Source organism: Blennius ocellaris (assembly GCF_963422515.1).
Source record: "Blennius ocellaris genome assembly, chromosome: 17".
Classification (NCBI taxonomy): Eukaryota; Metazoa; Chordata; class Actinopteri; order Blenniiformes; family Blenniidae; genus Blennius; species Blennius ocellaris.
The window spans coordinates 17,431,330-17,446,687 of record NC_137666.1 but is presented as its reverse complement, the minus strand read 5'-3'; the positions used below and the strand labels follow the sequence as shown (position 1 = coordinate 17,446,687).

Genomic DNA, 15,358 nt, shown 5'->3' with positions numbered 1-15,358 from the left:
AAATTCTAAAACAAATTGTGTTTTTGCTTTGAAAAGGTTTTTATTGGATGTTTTATGTGGCGAACGGACCACTTGTGACTCCACATGACAGACCAAAACCACAGTGTCGATTGCTATATGAGCAGGTCGCGACGCTTATTGCCTTTGTCCATTCAGGGTTTTGACGTTTGATTTATCATCTCCACCACCCAGAAGCCTCTACGTACTCCTCATTCTGTTTAAACACATTCACCATGTTTTTGCTGATCTTTTGATATCGCTGGCCCCGTAAAAAGATTGTTGATGATTCTTCAATTTGGGAGAGTTCAAATATTTTCTCTTGGCCACAGCCATGAACAAACAGTGTATTATTTTTGGAAAGCTCGGGCCACTGTAGTCTTGGGACCAGCAGAGGCTTTATTACCGCCATTGGGCTTGGTGAGGCGACCAAGCAGCTACACGAGATGTATGAGGAGGGCAAAGGGTCGATTCCCCTCTGCGAAGAGGTCCCGGCACGCAAACAAATGTCCTCACTCACCCGTACGCTCGTCGTGGTCCAGTGCAAAACTCTTACCTGGCCTGACTGCACTCGGTGTGTTTGCTCTCAAGTAGCCCACCAGAAGCTTCCACCCTGAAACCGGCCCAGTTACATAACATCCCAACTGGTTTTACTTGCCACATCCCCTCGGTATGACCTTGCACCCCTCTAATTTGTTTGGAAACCCAAGACTCCTACAGTGAGTATTCCAGAAATGTGAAAAGCTCACACACCACATGATGGAAAGTATGGAAATCGACTTTAGTAGTTCTGTTTTAATCGCTTTCTCAGTGAGTGTCTGTGACTGATGCTGTTGTTTAAAGTCCCACAATTTCCTTTCCTCCAAAGAAAACGCACCAACTGCTCATTCTGAGTAAACCTGTGCAATATAAATAGCCACAGAGAGAAACCCAGTAAATGAGGGGTGACACTTGAGGTGAATATTTTTTGTGCGGCACCGTGGGAGTCGCATGAAACGGGCAGCATTAGCAACGGGCTTTCCTGCGTTTGCTTCAGTCGACTGACGGCAGCGCAGTACAGTAGTTTGGGCTCAATTGGGCGAGTCGTGGATAAGCCTAATCGTTGGTGTGATAAACAAAGCAGCTCCGTTCCCCCTGTCAGGGCTTATCGGGAGAGGCTTGAGAGATGGCGCATGATTGCAGGAACAAAGCATCGGGCCACGCTGACAGACGTCTGGCAGCGCTCATAGCAGGCGGGCAAAACCCGGCCTCTGCGTTTCAGCATCACTGTCACCTCTCAGCAGGGGCGGACCTTCCATGGTGGCATGAGGGGGAACATGCCCACACTGTAATCTGATTGGCCATCTTGTTTGTAAACTGTCACTGGTGACACTGGTGCAAATAGAGTTTGCACTGGAGTTTCTCAAAACTTTTGCAGGCGATTTTTGTCTTATGTTGCTTGAATTTTGAACATATTCAAACAATGAACCCTTCCCCCCTCAAGAACAGACTCAGTTACTGCGTATTTGTGAGATGTCCGTCTCGTTTTCATCCAGGTCCTCATACAGCAACTGCACTTGTCTTATGAGCTCCATCCTCCTTGACATCTCATAACCAAATGATTGCTGGATGGGGATACACCTATATTTATAAGGCCAAAACCTGTCTCAGCTATTACATTTCATTTGTGTACTCCGTTCCCAGACAGCTGCAAGCACACAAAGTCTGCAGTTTAATTTGATCTAGAGCGAGTGTTGTGCAACATGTATGTATCCCCACGCTTTTGTGCGACAGTCAAACAGAGCTCGTTTTGAAAACGTTGGCGTGTAAACAAGAAATCAGGAATTTGAGTATTTTTTTGTTTCACCAAACTACTTGCATGCTAAATAGATTACCAGCTGCACTGAAGAAGCAGATGTTCATGAGAACACTGTAATGTAAGCGGACACGTCCAACAAATTATTCGTAATGACAGTGGAAAAAGAAGAAATTATGTCGACCCCCTTGATGAAGAGAACGAAATAGTTCCGTACTCTAAATATTAATGAGAGACGTCACTCCTAAACTTCTCTAGATCCACCCCTGCTTCTCAGGAATGTCCTCTTTAACATCCTCTGCCAAAAAAAAAGTGCTCTTTCTTTCCTCTGTTGTCTCCTTCTCGCTCTCTTTCCCCACTGTACTACTGTAAAAGTGCCACTGTTAGCACTTGATAGATTCCACTATAAAAAAACAATGTTTTTGCCTGAGGTTTTCCACACATATAATCCTTGGGTCAACTGGTCCGCCTCATGCAGTGGAAAAGACAGCTACTGCTGCGAGCAGTAAACGGCCTTCATGAGTGAGGCTCGGTCTGTGCGCTGATGTAATTTAATGGCGGCTGTTTGCAGTCATTAGGCACACTAATTGTGGTGTAATTGTTTCCCCTTTTACTGCTGAGCATTCCCTCCACAACCGTTTTCTGTGAATTAATGCTTTTTTTTTTTTTTTTTTCGTGGCGGTATGGGAAACTGGACGTTGCGTCATGTCTCGACCTCGTCTCTCCTCAGATGTGAACGAGTGCTTGAACCAAACCGTGTGTGGTGACGGTAGGTGCGTCAACACCGAGGGCTCCTATAGGTGCAACTGTTTCCAGGGCTTCGAACTCTCCCCAGACAACGTTTGTCAAGGTAACTGTCAGTCAGACGCCCCATATCAAAAGGCTCTTCACACTCCTACTACAGTAGCTTCGCGGCGCCATTGAAGTTTAATTTAAAGAAAAGCTACAAAGAGTTATAATTTGACTTTATCATTCTGAGGCCCTGCTTTTTTCTTTCCCTCTTTTCTCCAGATGTGGATGAGTGTGCACTTCCGGGAGTCTGTCTCCACGGCCACTGCGTCAACCTGGACGGCACCCACAAATGCACCTGTAACCATGGTTACCAAGTCACCTCGGACAGCAAATCCTGTGAAGGTCTGCAAGGGATTAACTCGAGCTGTTGGGCGTAACTCATCACTGCATACTTGTCGGCCCGTGCAGCGCTCTCGGCAAGCAGCATAATTTCTGCAAATTATTTCTTTTTGCTAGATGTCAACGAGTGCGGAACCGGCAATGTCTGCCCAGTGGGAATTTGCATCAACACCGCAGGTTCCTACACTTGCCAGAACTGCAGGCCCGGGTTTGAACCATCTGCTGACGGGCTCAGATGTGAAGGTATGAAGCCAAATTTACTCTAAACGTGGGCCTAATACAGAGAATTTGGGCATTAAAAAGGAGTGCTGCCACTGATATCTCTGTTTCAGATTTAGATTTAGCTTTTGATTCTTCAGTTACTTTCATACCACATTTCGACCACATTTCTGGTGAATTTGATGTTTTTCTTCCTAGATGTTAATGAATGTGCTCAGGGTGACATGTGCCGGGGTGGTATGTGTACAAACACTAAGGGATCCTACACTTGCACCAGATGTCAGGCAGGCTACACAGCGTCCCAAGACCACCAGAGCTGTGAAGGTAAAGTCAGACTCAGATTTTTAACTCCTGGAGTTTAAAGCATTACCACTGTTAGACTTACTCAGCACATCTGGGTCCTTACCTCAGTTCAAACTTTACTCCGATGCATATATACATATATATATATATATATATATATATATATATATATATATATATATATATATATATATATATATATATATATATATATATATATATAAATAAATTGTTTTCTTCCAGATATTGATGAGTGCCAGTCGCTGTCTACCTGTGCCAATGGGATCTGTCTAAACTCTGAAGGCTCGTACACCTGTGAGAACTGCCCCACGGGTTACAGAGTGTCGTATGACGGAGAACTCTGTGAAGGTTGGTGTCATCAGTGATGCTGGAGCCATTTCTATGAGTGGCTCTGAGGTAAACTCGGATGGTAGAATGTGTGTCTGGTGTCCTCGGTGGGCTGAGGGCAATTTGGTTGTTTTGCCACTTAAAATGTAAACCATTTAAATCCGGAGTGTGAATCTCACTTCTGTTCAGGGGCCACATTCAAGCCCAATTTCACCTTTCATGGCATAGGAGACCTAAAATTTCAACTTTGAAACTACACTTCGTTGTGGCACAGAGTAAATGTTTTGAAAAAGCACATGTTTTTGCAAAACGTTTCCTAAGTAGTTCTGAAAATTGTTAGTCCATTTAAATTATATTTTATGGTTTAAAATACAGAGAAATTTGTGAAAAAACGTATCCTATAGCATTATCCATTATGCTTGTTTTTATTAAGTCACTCTGACAGCATGGCCAGTTTGATAGCAATGAGGTGGCAGCATCACTGTTATCTCAGCTCAGGTCAGTGTTGTGCTGCCTTCTGTTTGACACCCTGAGTTAAATAGGTCGTCCATCTTGTATTCAGTTTTATTGAAGCCAATTCCACATGACTATGAGCAAATACACCCCGAACAGTCCATTCACATCTATGGGCAGTTTTAGAATCACGAGTTAACCTCAAACACATGTTTTTGGATTGTGGGAAACATGAATACTCCACATGGAAAAGCCCCCAAGTCCAACTAGGACTCATACTGAGGAGTTGTAAGTCCAGCATTTCCATAGGATGCTCAAATCATATGTTCAATAAATACGAAGAAACAACAAAATATAACCAAAAAATACTTATTGGGCAGTTCGTTATTATTAGATAAATGTCTGAATCTGTTATTGCCAGCGAGAGAAATGCAATATCTGCGATTTCTTTTCCATTTCTGATTTCTGCTTGTGCTCATCGTAACAGATATTGACGAGTGTGCGCTGCCCACTGCTTGCCCCCGGGGGACATGCACAAACACTGAGGGTTCCTTCACCTGTGTCGTCTGCCAGCCCGGCTTCAGAGTCTCTGAGGACGGACAGCAGTGCAATGGTGAGACTTTTGGCCGTGTTTGTTTTGCCGGTGTGTGCTTGGTTCTGTTTGTACACTTGAAGTCCGGCACTTCCATCCTGTCCTCTCATTCGACAAGCCAGACCTCAAGTGCGACACTGTTGAGCATGTTTCCCAGCTGGTTCAAGTTCTACATAAACACCATCAGGTGTGACAGCTTAAGACCCAAAGTCCCTCCACGTGATCGCAACACTCTGAAATACTCTGAGACATCACATCATCGCTGGACCGAGCACCTTCTCTGCCTCTGGCACCTCTTGTGCTTGCTGAACTCACTGAGACACAAACCCTCAAATAGAACAAGATGATGTCAGGCAAACATCCTGCAGATAGCCGGGCTAAAAACGATAGACGTGCCGACATTTATAATTCCTCGCGTCAGCGCTCACCAATCTGACTGATTACAACTGGCGAGCTTTATTTGTTTGAGACCAGAGATGATAATCTGTGCTGTGATGTGTCTGTGTGTTTGTGTCCAGATGTGGACGAATGCTTGGTGGCTAACGTGTGTCCAGGCCAGCTGTGCATGAACACGGAAGGATCTTACACCTGCAGGGGCTGCGGAGCTGGTTTACAACTATCTGCAGATGGCCAGCACTGTGACGGTAAATCTAACTCAATCGACCAGCTATGGAACAGTTCATCCTGTCACGATGGAAGACAGTGAAGCGAACGCTGAAGACAGTAAAATGGGAGCGCATTAAGCTGAGAACATGATCAGAGCAAATCTTCACTGCACTCGGTAATTTCTTGTGACATGATTTATGAGATCAATGCAGTGAAATGGCTCCATCCACGAATCCAGTGAGGTTAGATCTGCCATGACTTCATGAGAAGCGGAATAGAAATGATTATTTAAATAGTTTGAAACGTAGCCTCAGTTAGTCATGTATACTTTGGTGTGTTTTTCCGTGGAAGTGTGGATCTAGCCCGAGAGGAAGATCCCCCACTGATCCGTATCTCTCCGATGGGAGAAAGTTTCACAAAACAAGCCCCGGTCCAAGTCAGCCACTGATAGGATTTTAATGGATGAGTCTGATGCCATGGAAAATATGAAGTGCTTAATTTGAAATGAAGTCAACCACCTCACGCTGCTCAACCCAAAGGCAGAAAGGAGCGACCCCAAATCACTTAACAATAGCCTGTGCTTTTTTTTTTTCTTCTCGAGAAATATAATCCGTGGCTGCTCGAGGAATTTGCAGTGATCACGTAACAGCCGGTGGGCGACTGTTTGTAGATACAGTAATTATATGCCACCTGTAATAGCTTGCCGTTTTTTTGGATTTGATGACCATCTCACATACTTATCCTTCCACTCTTTTTAATAAAACACTGTCAGTGCGATCTAATAAAGCTTCTCTTACTGTATGTTCGGCAGTATACTGAGCTGACTCACTCTTAGCGGTTAATCATTTTTTTAACAGATAAAAGAGTGGAAGCACAAAAGGCTAACCTTTTTATGGGTAAGCTGATAATCTCTATCTAACCTTTTCTTCTATTTCCTCTCGTTTCCCTTAGATATCGATGAGTGCGAGACACCAGGTGTTTGCCCCACGGGAGTTTGCACCAACACAGAGGGTTCCTTTTCCTGCATGTCCTGTGACCCTGGCTTCACAGTGGCACCTAATGGGCTCTCATGTGAAGGTTTGTCAAATTAATTTTACGATAGGAGCCACATGCATACAAGCTCAGGTTGATCACAACTGAGCGAGTTCAGTAAAATCATTGACGTATAAATGGGACCTCAGTTTCAGTGCAAAGAAGTCTTGTGAAAAATCACTGCTGTGTCTTATGGCTGTGCAGTTATAAATCTCTTAGGCACGGGTGTCTTTTTTTGTGCACCTAAGTTAATAAATCATTAAGAAGATCACATTTAATGCACTATAATTAATCCTGATCACCTGAACTGATTCACCACATGAAACACATTTTTAGTGCGCCCCTGATGGTCAAATAAATACATTGCAGTTCATGTCATTTTTCTCGCAACTGGAATTTTTTTTAATCTCAGATTGGATTCAGGTGGGCCGGTTCTGTGCCGGGGGCCACATGTTTGCCACCCCTGCTCTTGGAGACAGACTTATGAAGTTGTTGCCCTCCCGATAGTGATCACAGCTATATTCTACAGATCTTATTCTCCTAGATCAAAAGTAAAACTCACGTGTTTACCTCCAAACAAACTCCAACTTTGATTTGATGCAGAATGACCTGTATGTTCACATTAAAAGAGGTTCCTGTCAACATCAGGTCTCGTTACAAACGTTTATTTTGGAGGTGAAAGCCAGAATAGGTCTCTAATCAGTCTGCAACACATAGTTGCAAAAACTGTGTTTTCATCTGTGCATTTTGCTTTTTTATCATGGTTCCCTCAACAGAATATTTTTAGAAAACCCTCTACTTTCAATAGAAACTGCACTCATGCTTGTTTATTTCATAACAACAGTGTGTAAAAACTATACACAAACGTTTTCGTTGCGAATTCTCTACTTTACTTTTTCACTGTCATCCTGTGCGAACTATTCAACCCATTGACTGGCTGGGTTTTGGCCCACGGGTCGTATGTTTGACATCCCCGCTCTATGCAATTACTCAGAGTCACCCTCGCCAGCACAGTATGACCTACTACAGCAAGTCATTACTGCTGCAGATGATGCATGTGTTTTTTTCACACGTTGCCTGTGGTCCGGAGTCTCCTCGTCCGAATGACGAGAGATTTACAGCCGGTGCCAATGCGTCATGCCAATGACGTGTGTCCATGTGCCAATTCAGATGTGAATGAGTGTGAAGATGCCAGCTTCTGTCTGGGAGGCAAGTGTACCAACAGCGTGGGCTCCTTCAGCTGCTCGTGCCCCTCCGGTCTGGAGCTGGTGGACGGGACTTCCTGCAAAGGTATAAATGCACACTGAAAATATACCATTAGTGGCAAACTGTTTCTGGAGGTTTACCTCATGTTGACACAGCTGGGTTGAGTATATTTGTGGCTGTTTGTGACAGATATCGATGAGTGTTTAACCATCATGGGGATCTGCGGCGAAGGAGACTGTGTGAACACTCAGGGCTCCTTCTCGTGCGTCTGCTCTGACGGATACATCCGTACGGATGGAAAGCCTGGCTGCCAGGGTACGGCTACACACTGCAGACATGAGAATATGGCACTTTGCGCTCACGGAAAATATAAACTAGGGCATTCAAAATTGCCACGTTAACACAGATTAATCCAAAGTAATCCTGTGATTAATGTTATTTGAAATTGTAATCATTTGACAGCTCTATTATAAACAAATTCCCCCCAACAAATCAATCAGTGGTGTCGAACTCATTTTAGTCCCGAGGAACATACAGCAGAATGAAACAATAGCAAAATTAAATACAAATTTATAATCATTTCAAGATGTTTTCCATTGATTTAATGCAGAAAGGTAAAGAAAAAGTTAACATTTATTTCAATACATGATGTTTTTCCTGAAATAAATATTATCAACATTATAACATTTGAATGCAAAATACAGTCGAAAATCTAAATTGTCTATTTGTGGCATTTTGCAGGCGTCATGCATGCTTTTGGTCATTCACCCTCACAGTGTGGCTTTGATACTTCACATGATTTAATGGAGAAGATATAAGAAGACCATACCATACCATACCATACCATACCATACCATACCATACCATACCATACCATACCATACCACACCATACCACACCATACAATAATCCTGTGTTTCTACAACAATGTGCTGTGTGTTTGACGCCACTATAATAGATAGTTCAATAAATAAAGAAGAGTTTAAGCAACAATGGAAAAGAAAAGGGCCCTCAGTAACAGACAATCTCCTGCTTGCACATGCGGTTAGAGGATGATATGAAACAAAAGGATTTAACAGAGGAAGATACAGTCTGAAAGCTCATCAATGCAAAACTCCAAATTCAAAGATCCTGCATGATGGTACAACGAGAAAGTTAATGATGATATGGTAATGAACGAAGAGTAAAGAGAAGACTAATTACTTCTTCCGATAATCAAACCATTTCACAGTAACAGTGTCATATTTGCTCTCCATGTACTGTGCGGAGAGCTGAGACCGAGCCAGAGACCCCTGGCATGGAGGCCCAGGCCAGCCTGCCTGTGTAATGGGCCATGGCTTCATCAACCGTCTCAGCTCGGACATTAGCTTGATGTTATTCCAGCCGCACCCAGCGACCCACTGGTCATAGTGGTGGGGGGAAAAAAAAAAAAGCAAGATGATCATCAACTTGAAAAATAAAAAAGCCTTTTCAACAAACTGGAGCATTAGCTGTACAAATACATGAAATAACTCTGGCTAGGATGTCAGATGTGGATCATTGTTATTTCTTGGTGGGTCTTACAAATAACAGCTGAAGTTAAGTAAACACTGGGATGTATGCCGTGAAATATTTGATCGTGATACGAGGCAGGTAGGTTACATCACCCTAAAATTGTCAAAATTTGCTTACGGTAAACGGCAGGAGTGAGTTCTGAAGCAGGGTCGTTCTCCCAGTGAGACTCCGGCCTCGCGGCTATTTAGATATCCAAACTGAGCAAACTGCCCAGCCCACATCAGGTACTTTGGCTGCTCGCCACAACAAACACTGAGCTCTAATTATCCTATAAATCAACAGTTGCCGTATATTTTCTTGCAGTCTGTCATTTTGCGTCCAGCGCTGACACAATGAAAGCCAGACGCCTCTGACATGAGCCTGCAGGGGCGGCAGAAGGGAGGACCAAGGTTTTTGAGGTTATGGAAATGAAAGATGGATTTTTTTTTTCTCTTTAAATTCAGGTGAGGCCAAAACGAAGCCTGGCCTTGACCAAAACACATGAAAAGAAAGATGGACAGCACACTGAAGCACACCTAAACTTAATCCCAATCACCACAGCGTTGCTGGAGCCCTGCTGTTCCTGTCAGTAAGACTTTAAAGTCTTAGAATTCACTTCAAAACCACCAAGGCTCTGCATATTTATGTGTTTACCTACAGTCTGGAGTATGTTTTTTTTTTTTCCCTGGGTGCTTACCATGTCGTCTCCAAAAAGATTCATCTGATTATCACAGGCTGGGAAAGGAAGACATGCGCTATTTCCAAAGATGACTTTACTCTGCTTTCCTGCCTTTCCCAACATTTCACCTCTGCTCCGACTACCTTACAAGTTATGCTGTAATGCTGCAATTATCCACCCATCCACCGCTAATCAAGCATGCAGCATCCATTATTAATTTTTAACGAGTCTGAGGGAAATGTTCTCAGCCCGAAGAGCTGAGCTGGATGTTTTTTCCTCCTCTTGTTTCCTGTTTTGAGAGTACGCCATTAAGCGCTCCAAATGGCCAATGCATCTCCTGCGCAGACAAGTGCTTGATTGCACATTCTTTCAGTGATACATATGATTGCCGAGCGGCGCTCCCCGCGGAACTGACGGAGTCCGAGGATATCTAGCGTTAATCAATATGTACCGAGTCGTGACCAGCCCGCTCGCCTATTATCTCTCTTTATTAGTAAGCCTTCCGTATCCACTTTGCAGATGTGGATGAATGCAGCAGGGACAGCGTGTGCATTCACGGGAAGTGCCTCAACACGGATGGCTCCTTCTTGTGCCTGTGTGAGGCTGGATTCAAGTTCAACGACGACACAGCCGACTGTGAAGGTGAGACTGTGTGAGACGACTCTGTTGGGGTTGTCACTGTGATTGTCGACCCTCTGCTCTACGCTGACATTTCCTCTCTCGGAGTGAACCAACATGTCAACATTTGCTATTTGAATGTCACGCTCCATTAACGCTGAAGCAGACCCGGTGTAGCACAGTGTGCCATGATTGATTGTCTATTGCGCTGGAGGACATGCCTTCGGCGTGAGTGTCCAAGTCTGGATAAGAGGCTTTCTCAGAGTGAGCGGTGCCTGGATTACGTGGCTGGAGCCCTGAACTCTGTCTCCCCGGGGGCGATGTATGAATGTCCCCATTGTGAGCAGGAGGTGTTTCTCCCTCTGGAACGTCTCCCTTTAGCTCCTTCACAAGTTCTTTCGTTGCTGTGATAATATTGTTCTTGGCCACTCTGGTTGCCTGCCGCGTTCACCAGGGGTAGCTTCACCGCAGGCCTCCTGGTCGACTCCTGCTGCACGACCATTAGGCAGAAGAACGGCGGAGGGAGTTTGCGTCCTGGGTTGCATGCATCTCCGCCAGTGTCCGGTTGCGCGTGCAGTTCCGTGCCCGTGCCTCTGTTTTTCAGCATCTGTCTGGCTTTCTTTCTCCACACAGACCAGAACGAGTGCAAAGAGTTTGGGAGCTCGGTGTGCGGTACCTGGCGCTGTGAGAACACCATCGGCTCCTATCGGTGCTTCATGGGTTGCCAGCCCGGCGTTGAGGGAGCGACAGATTGCGGTGAGTGGTCGAAACGCGTATAGTTAAGAATAGAGCATAATCAATTAGGCATTTGTAGTTGTAACTGGAACCCTATTTGTTTATAATCCATGATCTAATCAATGCATTTTAAGTATTTTGGCTGCTCTTAACAGTACTCCACATACTGTTTCAGTCTCACCACTCAGTGCATAGATAATTACATCTCTTTGGCTCGCGCTCACAGAGGCTGATGTTAATCAAAAGCTATCAAGTGCTCTGGGTCTGTGCACACAAAAGACGGTGGGGGAGATGATGAGAAATGGCCCCTGAAATTGAGGTCCTTAAGAAATAAGAGTGCACCGTCATTAGAGGAGGAGTGTGACGCCAGAAACTGATAAAGGTCTCATCCTTCTGACAACGGGGGTATTCGAGTGCCTCTGGCAGACGTACAAGGTGGAACATGATCACCCCTCTCATTCTTTGTGAAACAGATTGGATTCAGGACGGCTTAGATCAGTGGTTCCCAACCTGGGGTCCAGGAGCCTCTTAGGGAGGGAACACGAGATTTCACTGGGGAATCCCGAGGCCTCGCCTGCTCCGTGGTCGTCGATATTAAACTAACACATCCAACAAAAAGACACATTTTTGAATCTGGACTGTGAAACTGAACATGGCTTGTTTATGTTTGTGAGAGGGGGCCCCGCTTACACAAGTGAAAACACAAAGCTTTTATTGCGATTTCGGTGTTTGTTTACATGACAAAGGTACTCGGAACCACTGAAAATGCAACTTTTTGACACCGACTTCCAAGCTGGAACTTTTTGACAAACTCCTCAGTGTTTGGCTTCACTGTTTGATTTGGCCAATTAGAACTCCAATAGGAGTCAAGCAAAAAAAAAGTTGGGAAACACTGATATAGACGATCTCTTATCAGTCTTTGCTTTCATGTCATGACTGCCTGGGTTTGCGTCTATGTTCACATCTGGCAAACAACAACAACAACAACAATGGGTACATCTCTGTGGTTTTCCAAAATGCATGCAGATTGTGTTTACTGGCAGGATTAAACACCCTTCGTCTGGGACATTAATGTGGTTTGTTGCACAGTGGTTTGAGCTTATTACTCTTCATTGTACAGTGTGGTATTGGTTGTCTTTGTCACTACCGCAGCACTATAAAATAACATATTTGGTTTGTAAGGAACACGAGTGACAAAAGGCCAAATATTTTTTTTAACGGGATCCAAATGGAGAGTGACGGGAGAACAGAGGAAAACAGCCTGAGAGCATCAGAAAGGAATGGACGTGTTCTGCTGCAGATGGAAGCAGTGTATGTGAATGTGTGCGAGCATGTGGTAAAGTGTGAGCTTCCTCTGCGTCATCCCACGTTGTGTTTGTGTTGAAGGAAGAGAAACAGAGACCACACCGGTCGTAGTGCAGATGCAGATATTCTCATGATCTTAGACCGCTGCAGCGTTGGAATAGTCGACCCGATCCCAACTACAGGCTGCTGCCTCCGCCCTGCACTTTCTCATCTTGTCTGTCTGGCAACCAGCTGAGAAGAACACCGGCCTGCAGTGTGATAAGGCCTGACAGAAAGCAGCTGCTCACCTCCACGAGTCAAAACACTGTTAACCAGCTATCAGAGTCTCCATACGGTTAAGTGATTCAACTCAACATGTCTCATAAATATATTCCACCTCACTACTTTTTTTTTTTTTTTTTTTTTCTCCATCAACTTGAAGAGATTTTAAGTGCAAAACAGCAGCGGCTCCCAACTTTTTTCTTCCCAGATTGATCGATGTGCCAGTTTTCACCAACAGGAGACTTCAAGTAAAAGCAATAGGGAATTCCCAAGGTTTGCTGTGCATTCTAGAGCGGTGATTCAGAAGCTTTTTCTCCGGGGACCCAAATGTTTATCGTAAAATTGTACCACACCCTGCATGGTGCAGTTACAACAAAAAGTTGAAAGGAGCCTCACAACATACTATGTGTGAAATACATTCTCTTTGCTATATTCTATAAAGATGGGTTTCTGGTTTACAAACCAGGTGTTTGATGGACTGGTGCTGCTTCAGCTTGAACAATTTTGAACTTTAATTTCCCAGTTTTTTCATGGCAAAAGATGCATTCAACTCTAATTTTGTCCATTTCTTCCGTGAAGCCATATTATATGTACTAATTCATCTATCTTTCACCTGGCCCGCTGCCATATTTTCTTCTGCTATTTTCATTTTTAATATAAATGCTTAAACTTAGTAGATTTGGGACAAAAAAAAATAAAAAATCAAAGTCACCTATTTTTTAAAACAGAGACATTTTTTTACAACAAGATGGCAAGTTATATGAATTTGACTATATAACTCAGAGTAGTGAAACACAAAACACGGCGCACATTGACGGCGTTTACATATGACATGTTTCCCTGCGACGCCACCATCCCGGGATGCATTCAAGACGCGTGGACGTTCACACTGGAAATTATTTGGTACTTGCCAAGATTTAAGATTTTATTATGAGACACAATAGATAAGTTGACTTGTTTTAAAAGTCATTTGCTTATTTTGAATGTTTGTTTAAAAATCATACATCAAGATTTCTTATCAGGTAAACTTTCCTTGCTGCATAGACAGATAATTTCACTTGTTTAAGTAATTCTCTTCTCAGATTTAGGGTTTAGGCTGCCCTTTTGTACAAAGCCAATGTGGTCAGATGCGTCCCTGACCACCTTGACAACTGTTTTGAGTGAAAGCACTTTGAAATCGTCTTATATCCCCAGAACAGGAAAATCCTCCCTTGACTGACCCATGGTTGCCCTCCGAAGAGACCCAGTACTCACAAAACCTGCAGGGCCACTTGTCTGCATTGATTCAGAGTTCTGACCACGTCCCGTTGCTATGTTGTGACCCTCCTCGTGTTTTCCCTTGACAAACAGCATTGAGTCACAGTCCTACTTTTCAGAACCAAGCCCTCGAACTCTGAGAAGCCGCAGCGCCACGCACAATAGTGGCTTGTTTCACCTCAGAATTTGTGGGAGATGCTGCCGTCACCCCAATAAAAGTCCAAGAAGGGAACTCAACTACCTCGGGGCATATTTGTCTGCTTGTTAAAATCATCAAATATTTAGGAAGCGAGCAGACGCTGTAATTTGCAGTTTCTCAGAGGGGCGTTGTTTTATTTTTACTCATCGGTCTTTGAATAGGGGCAGCGGTTGTCGTTGGCTCTGCTCGCTGCTCTCATTTAGATTTGGAGTCCATGACACAAAAGGGAAAAACAGAGTTTTTTCCGTCGCAAACGTCACTCACAACTGAGAGCTGCTTTCAGACCAACACAGAGGCATAGTGCACGTATGTCAGTGTGTTCATATGTGTGTATTTGCAGGCCATTGTTTTTAGCTTTGCCCATAAATTCCCCCCAAACTATGCCTCGTCTTTAATAAGCCTTTTGCCAAAGGGGCGGAAATTGTCTGCGGTCGCACACTTGCCAACCTTCCACCCCTGTAAACATATAGGACCGTAAAGACTTTACCATGTGTGTGATTTCTCATGGATTTGTGCGGACGTAAAATTTCGTTTTGGGTTTCTCTCCGAGAGGTATGGGCAGGATGTGACAAGTTGTTGTCCCCATTGGAGTAACATAATACACGTCGTCGATTTGATGTCAAATAAAGCGTGAAAACGCATTTCCCTGAAAGCACATACCCCGCCTCATCCCTGCCGAGTCGCGTGTGAAATAATCTCCTGCATATGGCTCTAATCAGATGAGGGGTTGCCCTGAGTATATGGGAGAAGTGTGGCTGCGGAGGGTGAGCCAACAGTCAACGGTTCCTATATTCTAATTGCCCGCCATGTGCTCCACATTAAAACATGGCAACTGTTCGCCGCCTTTATGCCCAAATCACGGCATCACTGGATTCAGGAAGCAGGTCTCCTTTATTAGAATATTAGGACAGGTACGTGTTGGGCCTGGGTTGTATTTTCTCACCTTTTCCCCCCTCGAGGCAATTTTAGAGCTCCGCATGTGTTCTGACGTACTAGATTATTACATGGAAAGGCCTGCTGCTGTGGGACCCGTTTGCGGTGGAGTTATCTCATTTTGTGTTATGCACTGTTTCCCACAAGCCATCGTCA

At 44.2% G+C, this 15,358-nt stretch overlaps 1 protein-coding gene across 2 annotated transcripts in view; it reads left to right on the top strand.

Moving 5' to 3' along the window:
• The window catches only part of LOC308142195 (latent-transforming growth factor beta-binding protein 2-like), a 106,831-nt gene that overhangs the window by 78,087 nt on the left and 13,386 nt on the right, over positions 1 to 15,358 (top strand). For both annotated transcript variants that reach the window (XM_080512541.1, XM_080512540.1), the window contains exons 20-31: positions 2,523 to 2,642; positions 2,804 to 2,926; positions 3,041 to 3,166; positions 3,341 to 3,466; positions 3,689 to 3,814; positions 4,734 to 4,859; positions 5,357 to 5,482; positions 6,396 to 6,521; positions 7,647 to 7,766; positions 7,872 to 7,997; positions 10,414 to 10,536; positions 11,146 to 11,268. In XM_080512541.1, coding sequence (XP_080368667.1) covers positions 2,523 to 2,642; positions 2,804 to 2,926; positions 3,041 to 3,166; positions 3,341 to 3,466; positions 3,689 to 3,814; positions 4,734 to 4,859; positions 5,357 to 5,482; positions 6,396 to 6,521; positions 7,647 to 7,766; positions 7,872 to 7,997; positions 10,414 to 10,536; positions 11,146 to 11,268 — 1,491 coding nt within the window. The remainder of the gene's footprint in view (positions 1 to 2,522; positions 2,643 to 2,803; positions 2,927 to 3,040; positions 3,167 to 3,340; positions 3,467 to 3,688; positions 3,815 to 4,733; positions 4,860 to 5,356; positions 5,483 to 6,395; positions 6,522 to 7,646; positions 7,767 to 7,871; positions 7,998 to 10,413; positions 10,537 to 11,145; positions 11,269 to 15,358) is intronic.